Source organism: Ahaetulla prasina, chromosome 3, assembly GCF_028640845.1.
Source record: "Ahaetulla prasina isolate Xishuangbanna chromosome 3, ASM2864084v1, whole genome shotgun sequence".
NCBI lineage: Eukaryota > Metazoa > Chordata > Lepidosauria > Squamata > Colubridae > Ahaetulla > Ahaetulla prasina.
Window position 1 is genome coordinate 32,302,502 of NC_080541.1, and position 22,222 is coordinate 32,324,723.

Genomic DNA, 22,222 nt, shown 5'->3' on the forward strand with positions numbered 1-22,222 from the left:
TGATGCCAGGGGTTTATTCCTAGAAAACCATATCCATTCCCTCGGGCCTCACAAGATTGCAAAAATCCAACTCATATTGGAGGTGGTGACCCTTTGAGAACTGTATGCAATGAAATTGCATTTTAATATATGCCAATTAGTGTACATTCAAAGTGACAATAAAGTTGTTCTTATAGCAAGACACAGCCTCTACGAACTTGACTGTGCAACTGGCATGGAAACTTAAACCAATGGGAATGACATTATTTGTAAGTATTCAGACATACTTGTCACAACTGTCTGAAGATATTGAAATGTATTTGAATGCCTGAAGATATATTATTCCACTCTTCCTTCCCTAACAGGATCCAAGTAATTCTGAACAGGGTACCTGGATGGAAACTGACAGATGCAGTAAGAGCAAATACACATGCTTCATTGCTTTTATTGCCAGCCTTAAGTCTGAACATGGGCTTGGTTACATTCATTCATGCACACGTAAACACTGCTTAATCAACCTAGTCAAATATGATCTTAGTTTACATTGCTCATTTCAGAAACAGAATTCAGACATTTTATGTGCCAGATTCAAGTGGATGCAAGAGATACTTTTTTCAATCATTAAATTGAACAGTATTCAATTTATTTTTGTGTGTGCCAATATTAGGAAATAATTCCTTTTATTAAATCTGACATATATTGCACAACTAAATGATTTTACTTGTTTTTGGCATTTCTTCTATTTTGTTTAATATATATATCAAACCCTACACTTTGCATAATCATATATCTTGAAACTACTGGTACTCGGTTGTTTTTGCTGTGAGAATATTATCTTCTCCTTATGTAGCAAGAACACAATTTAAATCCTAAGTGCTGGCCACAGTTTAGTTCAAATTATTAAAGACTGGCATAATACTCTTTAAACTATAAATCCATTTATAATTATATTCCAAATGGCTTACTGAAGCCAAGTGAAAAGCATTGCCTATTTGCTAACTGGTGGTTATTGTTTTTTGCAATGGTTGAACATTTAGTTCTGTGCAATCTAAAGTGGTAGTGAGTGAAACCACTATGCTATATTTACATTGGATTGTGTTCTTACATCAGAATAGTACATGCTTCAGGCAAATTCAGTTTTCCCCCTCATACATGTTGCTTCAGAGAATAATAACCTCTAGGCCAGATTTGGGCTGTCTAAGGATATTACGATTATTGCTGATGCACACTGGATAATTGAAAAAGTCAAAGAATAGCAATAGCAATAGCACTTAGACTTATATACTGCTTCACAGTGCTTTACAGCTTTATAAGTGATTAGAGTCTGGACCAGGGGCGGGTTTCAAAACTCTTGCCCTTGTCTCTGCTGTGGTGGGGGCTTGGACTGAACTGCACCTGTGTGGACTCTATACATGCAGATCTCAGAGAGCACCATGGTTTACTGACAAGGTACCAGAGAAGAAATGGCACGTGAGATGTCTAGAGCATTGCTGGAGGAAGGCAAAAAGTGGTTGAGCATTGCTGGAGGAAGGCAAAAAGAGGTAAGAATGTTTACTTATGATCGGTCACTTAGTGACCGGTGAAAATTACAACACCCCCCCAGAAGGTACTTATGATCCATTTTCAATGGCACTGAATGCAAATTACAACAGTGCTGAAAAAGATACCTGCATTTACCACCCTATCTAGATTAACTTTTTTTTAAAAAAAAATCACATTATCTACACTACTAAAACACTTTTCTTAGAAAAAGGAATTGTATGTGCTACTTATGCCAAGTTCTAAAGTGTTTAAACAATACAGTGCTTAGCAAAGTATATTACAGAATTAGACTCAAATCTAACACAAGATATTGAATTCAGAGTGACAGCTATCATTTTGTCACTGTTGCTTAAAAAAACCAGAATCTTAGACATAAAGTGAAGACAAACACGCCAAACCAACCTGTTATGCCATGTTAACATCAGGGTTGGGGCAGGAGTTTTGTAGATGATGTTGGCTCTGACCTTCCAATCTAAAAGCAATTCTGTACAGGGACACTAAGAAAAAATAAACTTCTGTATAAATTCATACCTGCAGCCTATTGCCACTGATGTCAGGTGGTTTGGTCTGATTTAAATCTGGAAGAGTTGGAAGACTGATCTAAAATTTAGATCTCATACAAGGAATTGAAAAGGATGTAACTTTAAAAAACATTAAAGAGCAAAACTAAAAAGACATTTCTGTATAGATGTGAAATCTTCACATATTCTTTAGTAAATATATATTGTAATTTTTAATATAAAAAAAATCACTGTTTTCATCCAATTTCACCCATTTTTCACTCCAATATATTGATCAGTACTGCAAAGCCTAAAAGAAAAACTAAATATGCATTGATTCTTCTATCACATATTATAATTTGTGTAAAGTTGTATATCCAACTAAAATTACTCCTTGGAAAACATTTCATGGACTTTTATTATGTTTAGCTGGCTTTGTTGTATGTTTGTGTCATAAAAAGGTATCAAGTATACCTGGTTATAAAGGCTATTGTTAACAATGCAAAAGTGGATGCACATTTTTATTGTTTGTCTTCTACACTGATACAACTCTATTCTGGGAAAATATTGTAATTGTGTAACTTGACAGCTTAAATACATGAATGAAATAATTTTATAGCATTGGCCATTTTTACTACTTTAAATCTTCACATTTTATGAATATTCCATTCTTAAGTGACAAAAATGTCATTTTCACCTTAATTGATTACATATTCTAAAATTTGAAGAAAAATATGTCATCTACAGGTATTAATCTTAATGGGATCGGAATAAATGAAAACATCCACATAATTGAACATTTCAAATTAAAAGCTGGATCAGGCAATTTGGGATATCGATGGACATAATCAGAAAAATGACATTTTCCCATTCCAATGGACTGCAGAGATAGATCACGTATAAGTTTTAGTTTCATTAGGTCTCATACATACTGACTTCTGCACAGGAATAGTATTCATGGCAAAGCAATGCTATAAGCATTGAAAAGTTCTGTTTGCAAAAAATTCCACAATGACTAAGAACAAATGAAATTTGCAAACTTCCACTTTTTAATGAGCAACTATCCAGTTCTTCAATCCACTTCTAAAACAATATAAACTATTTAAAATTGGTTGAATATGAACTCGTGAGTAAGAGACACATATTTATAAAAATATCAGCGAACTGTCCCAAAGCAGATCTGGCCTTAGCCAAATGGCTAATTTTGCTATTATTATGAATATCATTTTGAAAGAATCATAGCTTGATTTATAGAAAGCTTGAACATTTCTTTTCAGTGTCAAAAGTTGTTCTTAAAATGGGATAACATGCAGCCTTTTACAAAAGGATATCTGGTCAAGTGAAGACTGTTTAAACTGGGAAATTGATTATGTAACATACTTAAGATACACAGAACTTTAAAAATCACAATAAAGAGCAGACACAACTAGCATATTCAATACCCTTTTAAAATTACTGTAGTTGTTGTACAGTCTATTTGGCTACCAAGAATTTTCAGGGATACCATTTTATTGTGATAAAATATTATCCACAATCTCCCTTCCCATAAATAACACAATGCTATCAATTTGCTCAATTTATTTTAACAAAATTGATGTAGAAATGTCACTGAATTAAACAAACATCTGAACATGTAAACATCTGCCATGTTCCTGAAACAGGTGTTAATACCTGTGCACATAAGAATTCATTAGGAACACTATCAATTAATAAGGCTTGTCTTCAAAACAACTAAATCCAGTTTGTTGCTTTAATTGTTCTTGCATTGCAAGTTAATTTTATGAAAATTTTCAAATGTACACAATTAGACATTATGGGAGAGTTAATAGTACCATTGGTTACAGCTGTTACAAGTTTTCTGCCACATGAAAAAAAAACTAAGCCAATCACATCAAATAATCATGGCTTTTCTTTAATAGTTGTTCACCAAGTTATGTTAATTATGGTCCTTTAAACACACACAAACATTTCATAAAGGCTATATACAATTGTACATGGCTGAGCATGCACTATTCATAGATACCTGCCTGTTTAACGTGATGTCATTATAGTGCTTGAAAATGATGCAATTCAACTCCCATTTTAATAATTACAAGTGGAAAGATGGTTCGTTTCCCATTTTAATCAATAATTACAAGTGGAAAGATGGTTTGTTTTACAATTGCTGTTGTTGCATGATTTTTTTAAAAAAATACAAAACAAAAAACAAAATGCTAACCCCATTTAAGAACTCTAGATACAGATTCTACATAGGTTAAGGCAGTAAAAAAGCACTTCCTGATACAGGTGGTCTCAATATCAATTAAATCTGTTTTGAAGCCAACATTACTCTTTTCATTCTCTACCACATCTCTGAAGAATTAAAAAAAAGAAACAAAAGAAAAGCAATATAGTGGCAGAGAAATGAATCATGGCTTTCAAAATGACTGGGTACGAAGGTTATAGGGCACCAACTAATTTCCTACTTTAGATAAGAAAAAAAAAATGAGGCTCACTTGGACATACTGCCTCAACAACTTAAAATTATCTGAGGATTTAAATAAGAAACTATTAAAAGCAACTTTAGGAACCGTGTTGTAGTTCTGATAAAAGTATTTTAGTTTCTTGATACATAAGTTTTTGAAGTTTTAATTTAATCCACTTTTTTGCTGAAAAATGTTTTTATTGATTAATTCTAACACAATTTGAGTGCACACTTACTCTAAAGTCAACTATTACTCAGGCTGAAGGGTTATTCAAGAATAAGGTCTTCAATGATACCAGCTTCTCTGTAATTATAATTAATTTCATGGTTAGCAGATTCTATTAAATATTAGAAATATATGGCAAATTTGAATAGAGTTCTTTGATTTAGGCATTAAACAGATTCAAGATAGACACCACCATTCAGTGACATGTATCAGTTTTAAAGATGATTAGAGATATTTAAGACAAATCCTTTTTCTCCAGTGGACAGGAAATAGAAATATGTTGTAAACAGGGCACTGTTTTAAAGCCAAGGTTTTAAAAATTACTTTTTCCATAGCTTGAAAATACATTCTTCAATGAGTCTTCCAGTAATGCCATTATTTCCTGTGAAATTAGGTCACCAACTTTTTCATTCAGTTCCTATTCTTAAAGATGGTTGTGTTCAAAGCAGTTTTTTTAAAAAAAATCTGTTGAAAGTTATATAAAATTCTGTACAGGATCACAAATTATTGCATAAACAGCATAATCTCCACGACAAGTGTTTCTGCAACACACGTCCATTTCAGAAAATTCACGTTTCCCTTCTGGCTTTTTTCTTCTTTTTGATTTGCTTGGGGGATTCCCAGCTCTCTTCAGACTTGGCTAAAAGTGCAAGAAAAATTAAGAAGTGTTTTATATTGCATTTTATTACACTCATTCATACATTGCATTCTACTGACTTAAGCTAGTAAAGCATATTATCAGAAGTCAGCATTATTTTGTCTTTATGGATATAAAACTTTAGAATTTTTCAATATTGTATTACTGAATAATATACTTTTACAACATGGATACAATTTCCATTTAGAAGTTATTCATTATAGGTTGCCAACACACTATAAAATACTAGAAGAGGAAATATTGGACGTCTGTAAGCAGAGCACTAGCTTTGCTCCTGAAGTAAATCTATTTGATTTTAAATAGAGTTTTAATAGCTACTGTATGTAAATATCTTTTTATAAGCCTTATATGCATTTGATATAAACAACCACTTACTTTGAGGTGGAGGCACACTGTTTTGCTTAACATTAGAAATAACTTCTGCCTCCTGCAGCATCTGTGGCACTTGGGAAATTATCTTTTCAGAGTCACTCTCTGATACAGGTACAGACAGTTCAGTAGAAACAGCAAATGAGGGCATCTCCTTCGGCTACAATAGACATTGTAGTTCAGAATACTGAGTTTTTGACATCATCTAATATCCAATCCAAAAATACGTGGATAGAATATCTTTTGAAATGTTTGATTAATCATACAGAACACCAAGTTCTATTCTTAACACTGTCAACAAGTAAAAGCCCCAAATGCATCAAACTAGAACCTTATAAAACAGAACAGCTCTATGCACCAAGTTATAACTCTCTCTTATAAATAACACCTTCTAAGATTTTCACTAGAAATATTTATAGAACTAATCTGCTTTCAGATGTTGTTGTGACTGAAGCCAATACTAGGTCTTATTAGATGAAAATTCCCTTTTAAGAAAATAGAATCAAGGATTGTTTAAACTGTTTTAGACTGAAACCAAGCATTATGGTGACTGTAGTACCTCCACTTTCACCTGTGAAATGTCACTGTACAACAATGCTATTGCTGGGTGAATGCTGGGAGAGAATACTTTCTTCTCACTGGTTCATTTTAGTAACATAGTCTTTAGTCAGCAAAATATCACAACTGTTTCTGTGAATCTAATTAAAATCTATTATGCCTATCCAAATGCTGAAAACATCAATTTTAGCATATCTAACACTGTGCTGTTTCAAGCTATTAGTGCAGCAGGTTTACACTAAGTTTGCAACTTAGCTTAAAGAAGGAAGGGTTTACAAATAAACAGACATTAGCATGCCATTTTAATTTATACCTCAGCTTGTTCACTAGTGCTGACGGTCTTTAAAGAGAAAGTTATCTCCACTTGTTGAACTTTTGAGGTATCTTCTGGAAATTCTTCTCCAGCATGTCTCTCCAAATCATCAGAATCCTAGATGTGGGAGAAAGATGACCTAATTAAAAAGAATGAAGTTTGGAGGCATTACTAAAATAATCTGAATGAATGAATGAATGTGGAACCTAGTAAGAAGCTATGGTAAACATTTCCATGCAATGTTAAAACATAAAGCTTTTTCAAATGATATAGTCACATTCATATATTTTCACTCCAATTAGCTTCAAAGATAAACCATGTAAATAAGAAGCAAAAGAGAAAAGTTTTATTTTTGTCCAGAATAGACCTAATGGTATATACTCCATAAGCAGGCAACAGACTTTTCTTTTTAAGGAGGGAAGAGAGCTTCAGAGGGTATGACAATGAATGGACAGAATCAGTATTTGCTATTCAAAAGGCTCTTTCATAATTTAGGCTTGACTTAAGATGACAGTATAATTTTCACATATTTCCTGTCTCAGAACAGAAAGAAACTGAAGTTAAACAATGTCAGATTAAGATTAAGAGCAAGTTTTGAGAGCTGCCAGTTGCCCATCCCGATTATTGAAATCATGAATGTGCAAACTCATTTTGTACTAAATCCATTTAAAGGAAAAAAAGCGTAAGTTTTGCATAGATATCAAGCATATCGTGAGTGAACCATAAGAAACACAGAAGCAATCCAGTTAAGGTTTAATCCACCCAGGACTCATTCTTAAATTGCCTTCAAAAGGCTAATATTTATTGTTTCTTGCCTGTACAGGAGAGTTAGCCTCTTCTCCCTGCTTTTTCTTTTTCTTCTTTTTCTTTTTTGATTTGCCACTTGCAGTACTTTGTTGAGCTGCTTCAGGCTTTTCTTTCTCTTCATCTGATGCCTAATACAAAACCAGAGAGATCCATCAATATCACATTTGTACCCTAACCCTAACCCAATGTATCAATAATATGTTTTAGTTTCAACCTTTCTCCAATTATAATTTAACAATAAATTACAACATGCATGTGATAGTGTCATGATGCAAATCCCACTCTTACACACTTACATATTGTTTGGTGACATGCCTTATAGGGCCAATTGTCCCTCCGGCCAATCCTATGGATATCTTTGGGTGTTCTACTTCTTTCTACAAAGTGAGGACTATCAAACTTAAACAGTACATGTCTTACTAACAATTCCTGCAGCAGCTGTCAATCTGATACCTTTTGAGTTTCAGATAATGCTTCTTCAAGTTGTGGAATGGAAGGAGGGTTTTCGTCTTCAACCCAGTTCCCCCATTCCTCTGCTGGGGCATTCCAGTCAGAAGTTGGATCAGCAGAAGAAAGCCCATCTGTGAGAAATAAAGTTTCAAATGGATGAACAAGACAGTAAGGTAAGAATACATATTTTGCAATACATGTATAATTTCATACCACATATTTTAATAACAAAAGCCTAGGAGTAGGAATTTGAAATATTCCTTCTCAAACTATATTTAAAAAGTTATTACCTGATCAGTAAAGGTAAGTATTAAGTACAATGTAAAACAACTCAATTCTCTGATCTTGCCCTGATACTAAAGGCAACCTTCTACACAGATACAAATAGAAAATCCTTACATTCAAAATAGAATGACAAAAATAAAGGATAGTGGATCAGTAGTTCAGAGGAATCAATTATGGTTCTCTATAAAAGAAAAAGTATAAATTTAGAAGCAACATCGCAGTCTAATACTGATCAAGTTATTTTTGAATTTTGCTTTTCAAATATTTTCTTATTGATATAATACTGAAATAAATTTTTAAAAGTAGAACATGGCTGAATAAACAATTTAAAAAAAGTCATGTAGATGTTGCATTGATAAAGAAAAAAAATACATTAAAATTGGTTTATCTCTTAGATTAAATTTGCTTGTATGAACATTTCAAGCATTAATTATTGCTCAAGGAATCTATGCTTGTTTTTTGCAAAACTATTTTGAAAGCATATGGATAAACATTTGCTGTTGTTTATCAGAACAGTTGTGAATAGGAATATGAATGCAAAAAAAGTAAATGCAAATTAAGCAAAATCAGGGAAGATTCTAAAAAGGAACATACTTAATCCAGACCACTCGTCATCAACAGGTGCCTGGTTACGATTTAAATCCCACTGAAAATCTGTAGTACTAGGTTGAGAAACAGATTCGCTATTGGATCCTAAAAAGGGCAGAATACATACCCAGTCACTCCATGAGAATGATATGTAGTCTCATTATTCCACATTCACTTTTATCAGATAGAGGTAGTCCTCAAATCCTTCCTTCCCCATTCAGAGTTATAGAGCACTAAATGAACTGTAGCTACATTTAGCCCTTGAAATTAGCCACTGCAACACCCCATAAGCATGTGATCAGAGTTTGGATACTTGGCAGTCCATCTGGATTGAAATCAGATTTCAACCTTCCTCCCATGCTTGCTCTTTGGCTGCCATGCTTGCTCTTTGGTGGCACTCATCAGCAATGGCACTTGGGCTGGGGTAAAGGCTTGGGGCCTTCAGCAATCTCAGCTGATCACCACTATGCTTCTACTTCAGCCCCACAGAGTATCACCTCAAGCCCCAAGCCACAGCCATCCACTGCAGACCTACAGAATAAAGCCCAAACTGCCCTAAGTAATCTTTTCTCTGCCACCTTGCTACCCTTGCATCCTGCATTTATTGACTCTGCCACTCCCAGATGACTGCTATTGTTCTCTCACTGTTGATGAGGTTTGCTTAGCCTAGCCTTGTGTGAAGCAGCTGCTCTTGTGCTGCTTTGGAAGATTTCTGAGGCTTTCTGAAACTTCGCAAGAAGGCTGCACTTGCCATTCTCCAAACCATGGCAAAGGGCAGCAAGGGTTGCAGGGAGAGCAGAATGCAGGGTGGTGAGGCCTAGCACGATCAATGAAGTGCAGGGCGACAGGGTGGCCAAAAGGGCAGAGATAGGAGGGAAGATAGGTGCGGTGGAGCTGAAGAGGAGGCCAGTCTCTTATTGTACTGAGGCTTGGGGCTGGAACGGATCATACAGAGAAACAGCGAGATTTGGCTGGCAATGGCAACAGGGATATTGGGACTATTGTCACTAAGTGATGTGGTCATGTGACATAATGCTTTACAACTGCATTGCTTAGCAACAAAAATTCCAGTCCCGATTACCACAATAATCTAAGGACTACCTTTATATGGGATATATACATCAGACTTACTTCTTTGTTGTCATTGACACTAATGATTCAGCTTCACTGACCTAGGCAACGTATTATTTTCATAAAAAGAACAAGCATAGTCCTTCCCTTTTCCAAAGGTTGAAAATGTATTGAGTTGAACTTGGTGAGGCAATAATACTTGAAATTTAGGATTTTACTAGAACAGAACATGCTATGCCATAAATAGCACACAAGTTTAGTTCATTTATAAGATTCCTGTTAAAAGCATACCATACCAGAGACTGTAGGATTTAGTCCCAAGGGAGTAAATGAAGCAGAACTTTGTTCAGGAGTATTGATTCTTCCATCGACTCCAGACCAAGCTGTTAACAACAACAAAAATAGCATGCGTGTGTGCTCATATTATATATTTCCCCACACATTCCTAAGAGAGATTCCCACAAATCAAAGAAAATCGGCATACTTCTGCACCTGCATAAAATCTCATTCCCATTTTAAAGAAACATAATATCCATATATTATGCATGTGTACAATCCCACTATAATTTAGTAGATATTCTGCTTTAACTGACAATCTGCCCTCCTTCTAGACTGAGGTTATTATGCTTTGAAAAGTAAGGGATAAAAAAAAAATTCCAGGATCAGGAAATTAAGGAAACATTCCCAAGTTTTTCTAAGTTTCAACTTTAGTCCTTTCACAGAACCAAAACCAAACCAAACCAGCAGGAGAAACAAGCACTTAATCTTACCTATACCAGGGAATAAAGTACGTTCACCCCAGGTTCTGCCAACCAGGGATACTCCCCAATCCTTCCCATTTCCATTATCTCCAGCATCTTTTCCCCAGGCTGATGTCTCAGTTTTCCTCTTGCTACCTGCAGAGGACCCTGAACTCCATTTCTCCTCACTTGCACCAATCTGAGGAGAAATCTTAACAGGTTTTTCATTCCAGTTGCCTCCATTTACTGTGGGGCCTTCACTCATTCCTGAAAGAAATTTTAAACAGGGAACAGAGAGTTAACTTTGTTTGCTGGTAAACATGATAGTAAATCAAACATATGTTACTGCAATTATAATCTGAATTATAATTGCAGTATTATATCATTGCTACTATGTTTTTAAGAACCAACTTGTTTCTGGCTTCATATTTCAATATTCCTTTTGACCCACATTTTTCTTCTAATAACAGTTGGCTGTTCATTATCTCATGATGATCAAAGTTGAGAACACAATTGTTGCATTTGAATTACCAAATGTCAATTTAAATACTTTTGTAGTTCTGACAAATAGAAAAGTATAGCTAATGTGATTTTGGGGTTTCTATAAAGAAGGAAAAATTGTTGCATTTAGAATTTTTCAATTTTTTTGGTATATTGTTATCCAAAGCCATCACTGCAGAGCAGCCTTTGACTTCCTTATAGCTATAGTTATTATCTTGGAGAGAATATACGGAGGAATTATCAAATAGTATCCAGAGAACAATTAAATTTGACCACCCTTAGGTTTGTACTATTTTTTATTATGCACATTTCAAAACAATTATCACATAATTACTTATGTCAGATTTATTTCTGAATAAAGATATAAAAGATCAATCTGTAAAGTTCATATTCATTTACATTTGAAGCTCCTGTAAATCTCTGTTTTGTTCGAATTATATCCACATTCATATTTCATTCATATTCCTAATTATCAGGAGATAACTAAGCTACAATATACAGAAAGTGAAAATATGCAGTGTAAGTTAAGTAAGAACTGTATACCACTGATGTTAGATATTGAAATTAAACATTAACCATGGGAAGCTCTGGCACTCTCACTGTATGTTGTACCCATCCTGCTACTACATCTGATGATATACCTCACCATCATCAGGTAGAGATTAGAGATTCTTTATCTTACACGAATTTCATCAGCATGAATTATCTTGCACTATCACAATGTATTTGACTTTTTACTTTGGATATAAACCAATGCACAAAATTCAAGTAATCTTAGAACTTAAAAGAACCACATTGTGAAATAAATAAATAAATAAATAATAAAAAATTACATACCTTGCTGAAGTGCAGTATCACCTTTTCCAGATTTAGAATTGCTAATTTGAACATTCAAAACTGGATCACCTTATTTAAAACAAAGGAAATAATTTAATTATCAAATATCTTCAGTCTGTTGTTTACTGCAGATGAATAGGCAGCACAAAGCCTAAAGCCAAGAAATCAAAGCTTTTATATTTTATTACAAAAAAAATCTAGCCATCAATTTTTGGAACACAATTTTATTTTATTAAAAATGGATTTTGTTGCTTAAGAGTAAATCAGAAATCATATTTATAAGAACTGCAATATGCTGCGAAATACTGCAGATATGATTTCCTTCATTGACATATATATGATTTGTCCAGAACTAATGATTTTATTCTGTTATTTAAGTTACAAACAGTATTAGTCTTTTGACCAACAGTCAGCAAGTGACACCTGCCACTTGTTCGAGTTGGTGGCCATAGAAATTAATTCTATAAATCAGTCAAAATATGAATTAATATTTTCCTTATTATTTTTATTTATTTTTATTTTTATTTGAATTTATATCCCGCCCTTCTCTGAAGACTCAGGGCGGCTTACATTGTGTTAAGCAATAATACAATAATATAGTATTAGTATGTTTTTCTTATGGAACAAACCTCTGTTATAGAGAAGATAAATTTTATTTGTACAGGGATTGTGTTGTTGTTCCATAAATATCACAGCTAGAGATTTATTCCATATTCTAAAAACTTAAAAGGTTAATATATAATTCAAAATACTGTATTTTTAATGAGCTGAGTTTATTTATATTTCCTTTTCAAATGTAATAAACAATACTACTATGAAAATATAATTCTTTCTTCTTATTTACTATTCTTGCCTATATTGATTTATTTGACATAAACAATACAAATTATCAGCTTGCTAGCATGTGTATTTACTACATAATGGCTAGATTGATATGTCCATAATGTTGGACCATAAACCATAGGTCACAATCCAGAATGGATTAATATATAAGCCTAGGTAATATATAAGGAAAGAAGTGCACATAAATGGGCAAATAAATGAAACAATTATCCTCTAAAACTATTCAAGTAACAACAACAATAAATTCAATATATTCCACCATGTTTAGGAGATCATCAGGGTATTTCAAAAAGTGTCAACTATCCATAAATACAATTTAGTGTGTGTGTGTGTGCAAACTTCATGTGTCCTTCAACTAAATCTCCAAAAGGTCTGAGTATGTCTTATAAGAAGCTCATGGTCTTGTCTAACAGAAAAGCTATTGCATCAGCTATAAAGATTTAATTTATTTGCAGAACATTAACAGTGTGATTTAATTTATTATTTTTAAACCACATATTTTAGACAGAAATAAATTACACAAAATACGGGATATTTAGAGTTGTATAAGGACTCATTTACTTGTATCAACTAAACACAGTTCCAAAACTAACAAAAGAGAAAGTTACAAGGGAAGACTACACATCAAACAATAGAAACACATTATCTGTACTGTAGATATTTATACTTATTGTTTTAATCAATAATAGGGTTTTAGAACATATTTAATTATACGCAAAGAAGAGCTTTCTTTATGCAGCTATATTGTAGTATTTTCTTTTTCTTACTGCCCTATCCTTAAAGATGAGAAATTAGAAAGTATAAGAAAAATCATGATTTACCTTTATTTTTTCTAGGACCAACTGAAAATGGTATTGCAGATGCTATCTGTTCAGAAGATACTGTTACTGGGATTTCCAAGGATGGTAAATTTGATTCTGTCCCAGCATCAGTTAGTACCTTGTCACGTTTACGTTGTTGCCGTTTTTCTCTGTTGCTGATTTTTGTTTCCCATGTGCCTGAAACAGTCATAAGAAAGCATTAGTTACAGTCACTAACATACTTTTCAAAATGTGCATCAGGGAGCTTAAGGTATTACTCAGGAACTTATCAGGAATTATTGAATGAGATTATGATCCAACATATGATCAAAAGTGCATGTCCAGAAACTGTCTTCATATTATTATATTAAATTTGGATGCTAACAAACCTTTGCAGGCTCACACGGCTTACAATAACATACTAAAACTGCCCAAGGAGCTGCTGATTCAGTTCTACAGAGGAATTATTGAGTCTGTCATTTGCACCTCTATAACTGTCTGGTTCGGTTCTGCAACCCAACAAGAAAGACACAGATTTCAGGGGATAATTAGAACTGCAGAAAAAATAATTGCTACCAACCTGCCTTCCATTGAGGACCTGTATACTGCACGAATCAAGAAGAGGGCCGTGAAAATATTTACAGATCCCTCACATCCAGGACATAAACTGTTTCAACTCCTACCCTCAAAACGACGCTATAGAGCACTACACACCAAAACAACTAGACACAAGAACAGTTTTTTCCCAAAGGCCATCACTCTGCTAAACAATTAATTCCCTCAACACTGTCGAACTATTTACTAAATCTGCACTACTATTAATTTTCTCATCATTCCCATCACCAATCTCTTTCTACTTATGACTGTATGACTGTAACTTTGTTGCTGGCAGTCCTTATGATTTATATTGATATATTGACTATCATTTGTGTTGTAAATGTTGTACCTTGATGAAGGTATCTTTTCTTTTATGTACACTGAGAGCATATACACCAAGACAAATTCCTTGTGTGTCCAATCACACTTGGCCAATAAAAAATTCTATTCTATTCTATTCTATTCTAAAATATAGATATAGGTTCCAGTTCTCACTTTTGGATATCTTTATTGCAAATGTAGGTCTGGCTGCTCTGAACTCTGTAGATGGAAGTTTTTATAATGATTAAAGAAAACTGCTTATGCTGACAACTAAATTGATGTCCTTCTAAAACATTCCAAAATGGCGGGCTGCTGGTTTCTTCTTAAGATGTAATGTGCAACAATACAAGTTTAATTTTGTTTCTATATACTGGACAAATTTTAATGTTCAAAAATTATTCTTAAAGAAAATAGGCAAACTTCCAAAATTCAATGTAGAGATTGAGCTGTTAATATGAAGAATATCAGCCTATTAAAAGGTTAGCAACATTACACCTTTTACAATTTGAATATGAACTATACATTCTTTAATTATGGCTTGAATTTGCTAGAATCTAGAATTTACTTTCTGTGGACATATAAGACAAAAAGCTCAGGGTTTTGCTTTGCTCAGCTTTGCTGGCTGGAGTATTCTGGGAGTTGAAGTCCTCCAGCCTTAAAGTTGCCAAGGTTGGGGACCCCTGCTCTAAAGGAATCCTTTTGGTAAAATGGAAGTAATGCTTGTAATCCACTTCCTCCCACTGCAATTTCCTCCTAAAATCTGCACTGGACGCTGGGAGATGTCATAGGGAAATGTAAAGAATGTGTTTCTCAGTACCTTCATCGGCTTCCTTTCCATCTCCACGTGACTGATCCTGAGCTGTTTTAGCATCTCCTTTTGTTTTTTTCCTATTTTTCTTTGACTAAAGTAGAAGGAAAATATTTTCTCTCAGAATAAATCAATTATATCAAAATGTCTGAAGTTCAGTAACAGGAATGACCCCAGAAATATGATGAAGTTATATAAGCTTTCTATTTTTTCCCCCAAAAACTTACGAACACAAAACCAACAGTACCTTGGTGTGTGGTCAAGGGCCTGGGAGGCATCCAATGAGTGGTCAATGGGTGGTCACTCTTCCTCTTTGGAGGAAGGGAGCCTTTGGGATTTTGCCCTTTATGGGGGAGGCTACTTTACACTGCATCCTTTGAACTTCCCAAGTGTTTAAAGGCATAGATGGCAGGGAGAGATGGGCAGGTCGAGGGAGCTCAAAGTGATCAAAGTGCAGATGGGCTGCCAAGTGTCCAAATTTTTAATACAAGAATGCAGGGTGTTTCAACAACCATAACTCAAGGCATGGGTTGCAATTCCCTTTGTTCAGCGCTGTCATAATTTTGTTTACTGAACAAATTGTTGTAAATTGAGGACTCTGTATGCACTTTTGAAGACAGAAAAAACTGTTTCTCTAGTCTCAGAGTTGACCCACTCTGACCCAAGACACAAATCATGACATACAAAACCCGTTCTTGGAGGGAACATATTATTTGTAAACTGTGGCTGATCCAACTCCAGCAAAATATAGCAAAGGCCAGTTTAATACTGGTCTTGAATTGAAAGATTAAAAATAATTTTTTTTTAATCAGTCACTAACCAATAACCAACCTTTTCAGTTTTCTTTTCCATATCCAATGTTTGCTTCAGATTCTCTTTTCGTGTTGTCTGTATTATTTCTTCAGATACATCATGAGCTGGTTGACCATTAAGCTGAGTATATATATATATATATATAAATGATAAATTTTATGCAACGGAAACAAACCTGTCTATATTAAATACTTAATTACTGTACAACATAAATATCAGTATTTTATCAATTTAAATGAAATGTACCAAGGATATAGTGACTTTAATTGCTTACATCAGGGGTGTCAAACTCAAGGCCCGCGGGCTGCATCTGGCCCATGGAGCCAGTCAGGAAATAGCAAAGGACTGCCCATGGTGCCTCTGGCAGCCAAACAAGGAGGCACGCATGTCCCCCCATGTCCCGTTTTCGGCCTGGACAGTCTCCTGCAGCACTGCTGGCCAAAACGGAACATGGAGGCTTCCCGCGCTCCATTTTGGCTGGCAGGGTGCTGCAGGAGGCATCTGTCCCATTTCCCCCCTCCCTAGCTGAACTACAATGCTGATCTGGTCCTCGAAGAAATCCAGTTTGACACCCCTGACTTAGGATGCTGGACAATAGGATTATAACTAATATATTATTATGCTATTCACACATTTTTCATACTGCCTCCTTTGATTCCATGCAATTGACAATAAAATCATGGAATAATCCATAAATAAAAATTCATCCTCTTTAAACTAGCACAATTTAATTAAAAATGGTTATCCAGTCACCATTAACTCAATCTAATGTCTTTTTAAAAAGGATTCTTCAGGACTTTCCAGAATGCAAGTCATTAGAAATAGCCTTATCTTTGGGAGAAGCAAGTTTTACAATGACAGGGCAACCATGGGAAAGGTATATGATCTAACTGACACTCCTTCCTCCACTCCCTTATACTCTTTAACATCTAATAATGAAGTAACTTAAAACTCTAACCTCATCAGAGAAAACTAAAATAGATGCAAACAGTACCACTTCATTATGAGTCAATCAAAGTTAAAACAGTTAATTTAAAGCCTGCTTTCAGTTAGGTATAGACCAAAGCCACAAAATTACCATTTGGGATTGCATTTGGTTTCACAAGAATGATACTACAATAGAAGCAAAACCCTGTAACAAAGCGTTGCAGTTTAAAGTTCTCCTATTCAGGAATAGATGGAACTTTCATTGTTTTATTCAAAGTTGCCCTGATAGAAAATTACAATCCTAAATAAGTTTCACATTATTACATTTACATTATTTGCTTGCCCACTTACATATCCTTTCAGGGCTATAAAACATAATCTGTTTTAATAGAATCCCACCCAGTCTTTGATTCAAATTGTTGGGCTGTTGTAGCATAAACTGATCTTTTAAAAAATTGAATATTCATGTTCAATTTCACTATTTTAAGCTTTTTGGGCTCACTTATAAGCAGTGTTTAAATGACATTTCTAAAAATATATACATTTATCAGGGTTGATTTGTACCATGTATCTTCCACTTCAGTGTTATTTGGTAGAAAAGCAAGAAACACATTTCTGAAAAATCTATGCATGATTTTCTATTTCATATGGATTAAGCAGGCAGTCCTGAAGATACCCAGCATAATCTGGAATCTTCCAATTTCATGCACAAAAAGTCAATTAAGTCATAGGATTCATAGGATTCCAATAGATTGAGAAGGGCAAGTAAGAAGAAAACTTTTCTTCCTGGCTTAGAAAATAATTGGCATGACTATTAGCTATACTGCTGACACATACAACTGAAAAAGATTGCAGTGCAAGTGCAGTGGCTAAGATAGCTTTTAGTTCAATGCAAGTTTTGTTCAATGCAAGTTTTGAAGAGAGCCAGAAATGTATGCAACTAATCTAAATGTAGCAATTCAGTTTTGCTGGAGATATATCATACGTTGGAAATCTTATCAAGAACAGAAAGTATGACATGACAGGTAAATTGAACGCTCACCCGGATCTAAGAAAAACTTATCAAGAGTAGTACACTATCTCTTTCAGTTACGCTACAGACCATGTCTTCTCAAATCAGATATGATTTATTTTAACCAGATATTAGTTGTGCCATAGAACAGTATAAAACCTAATACGGGATCCAACTAATTCCTTATATTATGCAACTATCACTACTGAAAAAAATATTAAAATATATTGCTTTAAAGCCAAATTTTCAGTAACAATTTTTGTTTGTTCATATTTGGATACCAGATTAAATGCAATTATACTCTAACTGATGTAATCAAATCTGAAGCACAGGTCCAGATTCAGATCCAAACACTACAACTTAATGTTATGGGATAGAAAACTCATAGATAAAATAATAATACTTTTGACAAAATAATTTCTATCACAAATCACTCTTCTTCCTTCTCCACATATGTGAATATAATATCTTCTCTGATTCTATTGCTCAATACACTCTCTCAGAAGGAATATTGCTTCACGTGCCCCAAGGAGGAACATCTCCACATGGAGGCAAGCTCTCTGCTGGTGAAGACCAGGCACTCCACTATTAACACTAAGTCTGTGCAGCGCTCTGGATTTGATTGGATAAAAATGCATTTAGATACTCACATTAGACCTCTAAGCAACTCCTTTAAAGCAGCCATGTTCTTTCCTGGAATAAAGTCCTCTGTAGCTGTTATATAACCTGAGGACAAGGTATGTGTTTAAGGAGTTGCCAGTAGGTGCTGTAAGTACTCTAAAGCATCTTCTTCCTTCAAATTCAGAGCATTGCATTGTGCTAATATCACTGCTAGTTAAATATGATCAGTTTTGTCTTGCAGAGTTATAACCTGAATGAACAGAGCAGAATAGTAATTGCATACAAAAAAATTCACTATAAACATAAAGGGAGAAAGAATATATAGTATAATCACTGCCTATGCCATTCAATGGGACTGGGACAAGCAGTTAGCAGTTTTCACTCTTCTGTCATTCCCTCATACCTTTTATATTCAAATTTCTATGACAGTGTCTCAAATTTTTGGGACCCATACTGCATCCATTTCTTCTTTCTGTGTGGGGCACAAGGAAAGCCTATTCCCATGATTACTAGCTTGCATCAGGATGCAATTTCTTCATGGAGATGGTTATCTCCTTGGCCTAAAGGATCCACTTCATCCGCCTCTGTACAGATTTGTAATAGAGAAGGAATACTGCTTGCACAACTAGAGCAATGCATGCTGGCATCTATTGAATCAGTGACTAAGACCCAGAAGAACTGCTAATTAAATGACACTGCTCCTTTTATCCTAGCAATTTGGGGCTATAAAATCAACAATAGCAACTTGAATTGTGCCCAGTTTCTGAAGGGCATAAAATGAGTATATTGAAATATATGAAACTGCCAACTGTTAAAAGTTTTTGAAAGAAGTGATTTGCTACACAATTAATGTGAACAAACTACAGTACTTTTAAAATATATATATATATATATTTGCAAAGGACACATCTGCTTTAGCAAGAGAAATGCTTCATTTGCACAAAAGGATATTGTAAACACCTCTTTCAAATGCTTTGCAAAGCCCTATCAAAAAGTAGGTTTCCAGAAGAAAAAGCAACTGTAAAAGGTTGGCAGATTCCCCTGGAATATTAAAATGCAAAGGTGGATTCAGAGACACACTAACTGGGATTTCTTTCAGAGCATGAAGAAGTCCAGAACAAGCAATCTAATTCTTTTTAAGAATAATTCCATTCATTGGCTTAAACCAAGTGTAAATAAGCTGATGCTCCTCAGATAAGTTTGGATTTCAATGAACAATTACTACCTATATTATCAATCAAATAATTATGAAAGTCATTGTCTAAAATATCTGAGGACACTCAAGTTGCCAAGCACTGATTCAGAAATTACTTCACTATATTTGACTATTAAAATAGTTGAGCTTATCCAAATGTAAACAAGAGCATACAATTCTGAATACAATGTCTCTCTTAATGGATTTTCCAATTCGATATTAATGCTTCCAATATCATGACCACAAAATAGTTTATTTCAAATCCATACTGCACTGCTTTAATACACTGAAACTAATAAACAAGCAAGACATGTATTAGAATCTGTAATATTATAAACTTTTGACACTAACTTTGGAGATCTAAATTTACTGTGCTTTACATATAAGTTTAAGCCTATAAATAACCTTTCAAATATCCCAGAGCTCCCGATAAGGTGGTCATGTATAATTTGTTTTTGCACATAATTCTGAATAAAATTTAAAAGTCTTAAGCACTATTTTATAGCAAACAGGATACAAAATATTTAAGTATTTGTGACCAGCATATTTCCATTATAGCTATCACAAATATTTATTTATTCATTAACATTTAAATATTTCGGATTCAGAATAATCAAGCAATTAATATTTATGCTGGAAAAAAGTTTAACTGAATCAAACCCACTGAATTCTATATCTAAAATTAGTATTAGTCGATCAAGAAACATTTATCGACGCCACGTGATCAAAGGTTAAAAGTCTGACCTTGTAGTCCAGTCAAGGGTTATTGCTTCACAGATTTTCTGTGCAGCAAAGTTACAAAACTCAGATACGGATCCTCAAATTTTGTGACACATGCATAAGTATTCCGAGAGAGGCACGCTATTTATTTACTGCCTCTTAATTAAAAACCTGACTAAATAATTAACGATTACTATGACTTTACTTATAAAGAAAAAAACCAAACTACAGAAAACCAGTAATGTTGTATAGTAAGCGACCCCTCACGAGTGCAATCACATGAGCACCGCAACGTCAAAAGGCTCTTAGAAGATTGCAGATTATCGCAGCGATATGAAAAAATAAATAAATAACTCTAACTACGCATTACATTGTTCTGGGGAACCCATTTTCCGACGTTCATTTCAGAATATGGGGGTGGGGAGGCATGACAGGGTGCACGCGAAGGCATATACGCACAACTTTTCAAAGCCAAGAGGCGTGTAGAAAAGCCCCCAAATCCCAGCCAGAATAAAGTGCATTGAACCCAGGCCCTTGTTAACACCCACATTTCCTTCACAGCCACTTTTGATACCCGTCGCCCAGGCACCCACCCGGCCGGTTTTCTCCGCTGCCTTCTTTTTATTGCGCTTCTTCTGCTCTTCCCCTTTCAGCAGCAGCATCGTGGCAGTCCCAGGAGGCCCCTTGTTCGAGACGCCGCCGCCGCCTCCCGTCAAGCCCGGGGTCGCCGCCGTCTCCTCATCTTCTTCCTCCTCTTCCTCCTCCTCCTCGTCGTCGTCCTCCTCGCCCACCGCGGCAGCCCTCCTGGAAGGCTTTCTGCGCGCATCCCCTCCACGGGCGCAAGCCGCGGCCCACAGGAGCCCCAGCAGCAGCAGCAGCGCCAGAAGTGACGTGGAGAGCAGGACGAGCCAGGTGGGCAGATGCTGCGGCTCCAGCCCGGCAGGCAACGGCAGGCCCAGCTCGGAACGCAGCAAACCCACCCCGGACGACAAGACGTCCCGTAGCCGGGCCGACACCTCCTCGGCCTGCTGGGCTACGGCCTCCAACCAGTTCGGTGCAGCCATGGCTCCAGCGGACCCCGAGCAGGCGCTCACGTCACTGCCAACACATCGCCTCGGTACCGATTTCGGAGGCCCTCGGCGGTTCCGCCGCCCTTCCGCTCCGTCGACAGGCAGAGAGAGAGAGAAAAAAAGGACCGGCGGTTGGCGCCTCGCTTCGGCGGGGAGAAGCGCCGCCTCGGCCTCCCGCGACCTAAGAGAGCAACGTCACCCTCCGCCGCCGAATGTCGGCGGCCGCAGCGTCCTAGCGCGCACGCGCGCCTGGAAATGCCCCGCACGGGGGCGACGAGGACGGTCACGTGGGGCTTAGGGAGCCGTCGGTTGGGAAGCGCGGAGAGCGCGCGAACGCGTCGGCTGTCTCCTCCGTCCTCATTGGTGGGCGGTTCCCCCCCGCCCCTCTTTTCTTTTATGGTCGGAGCCGAAGAGATGCTCCTGACAGACGCGTCATGCCTGGCCTGGGATTGGACGGCGGCGAAGTTGTAAGGAATCTCGACGTGGCAGCGATTTCCTCACGGAGGCAAACGGGAGGCGGAGCTATTGCCCTCGACGTCGCCAATCAGAGCCTTCGAAGGAATAAGATTGACACAGTGCCTGAAAAGAGAAATGAATCACTTTTTTT

The 22,222-nt window shown here is 35.9% G+C and overlaps 1 protein-coding gene across 4 annotated transcripts; it reads right to left on the reverse strand.

Moving 5' to 3' along the window:
• Nucleotides 1–408: 408 nt before the first annotated feature.
• On the reverse strand, nucleotides 409–21,861 carry MTDH (metadherin). 4 transcript variants are annotated; one of them, XM_058178617.1, is made up of 13 exons: nucleotides 21,139–21,859; nucleotides 16,089–16,190; nucleotides 15,267–15,351; nucleotides 13,553–13,729; nucleotides 11,889–11,957; nucleotides 10,581–10,817; nucleotides 10,107–10,193; nucleotides 8,746–8,844; nucleotides 7,870–7,997; nucleotides 7,425–7,544; nucleotides 6,610–6,726; nucleotides 5,745–5,898; nucleotides 409–5,351 (listed from the first exon to the last, which is right to left on the reverse strand). In XM_058178617.1, exons 1-13 carry the CDS (start codon nucleotides 21,607–21,609, stop codon nucleotides 5,281–5,283), a joined length of 1,917 nt encoding a protein of 638 aa, XP_058034600.1. In that variant the 5' UTR covers nucleotides 21,610–21,859; the 3' UTR covers nucleotides 409–5,280. The 4 variants fall into 4 exon arrangements, with proteins under 4 accessions (XP_058034600.1, XP_058034601.1, XP_058034602.1 ...); XM_058178618.1 differs by lacking the exon at nucleotides 5,745–5,898 and having other exon boundaries at nucleotides 21,139–21,861; XM_058178619.1 differs by lacking the exon at nucleotides 8,746–8,844.
• Nucleotides 21,862–22,222: the final 361 nt, after the last annotated feature.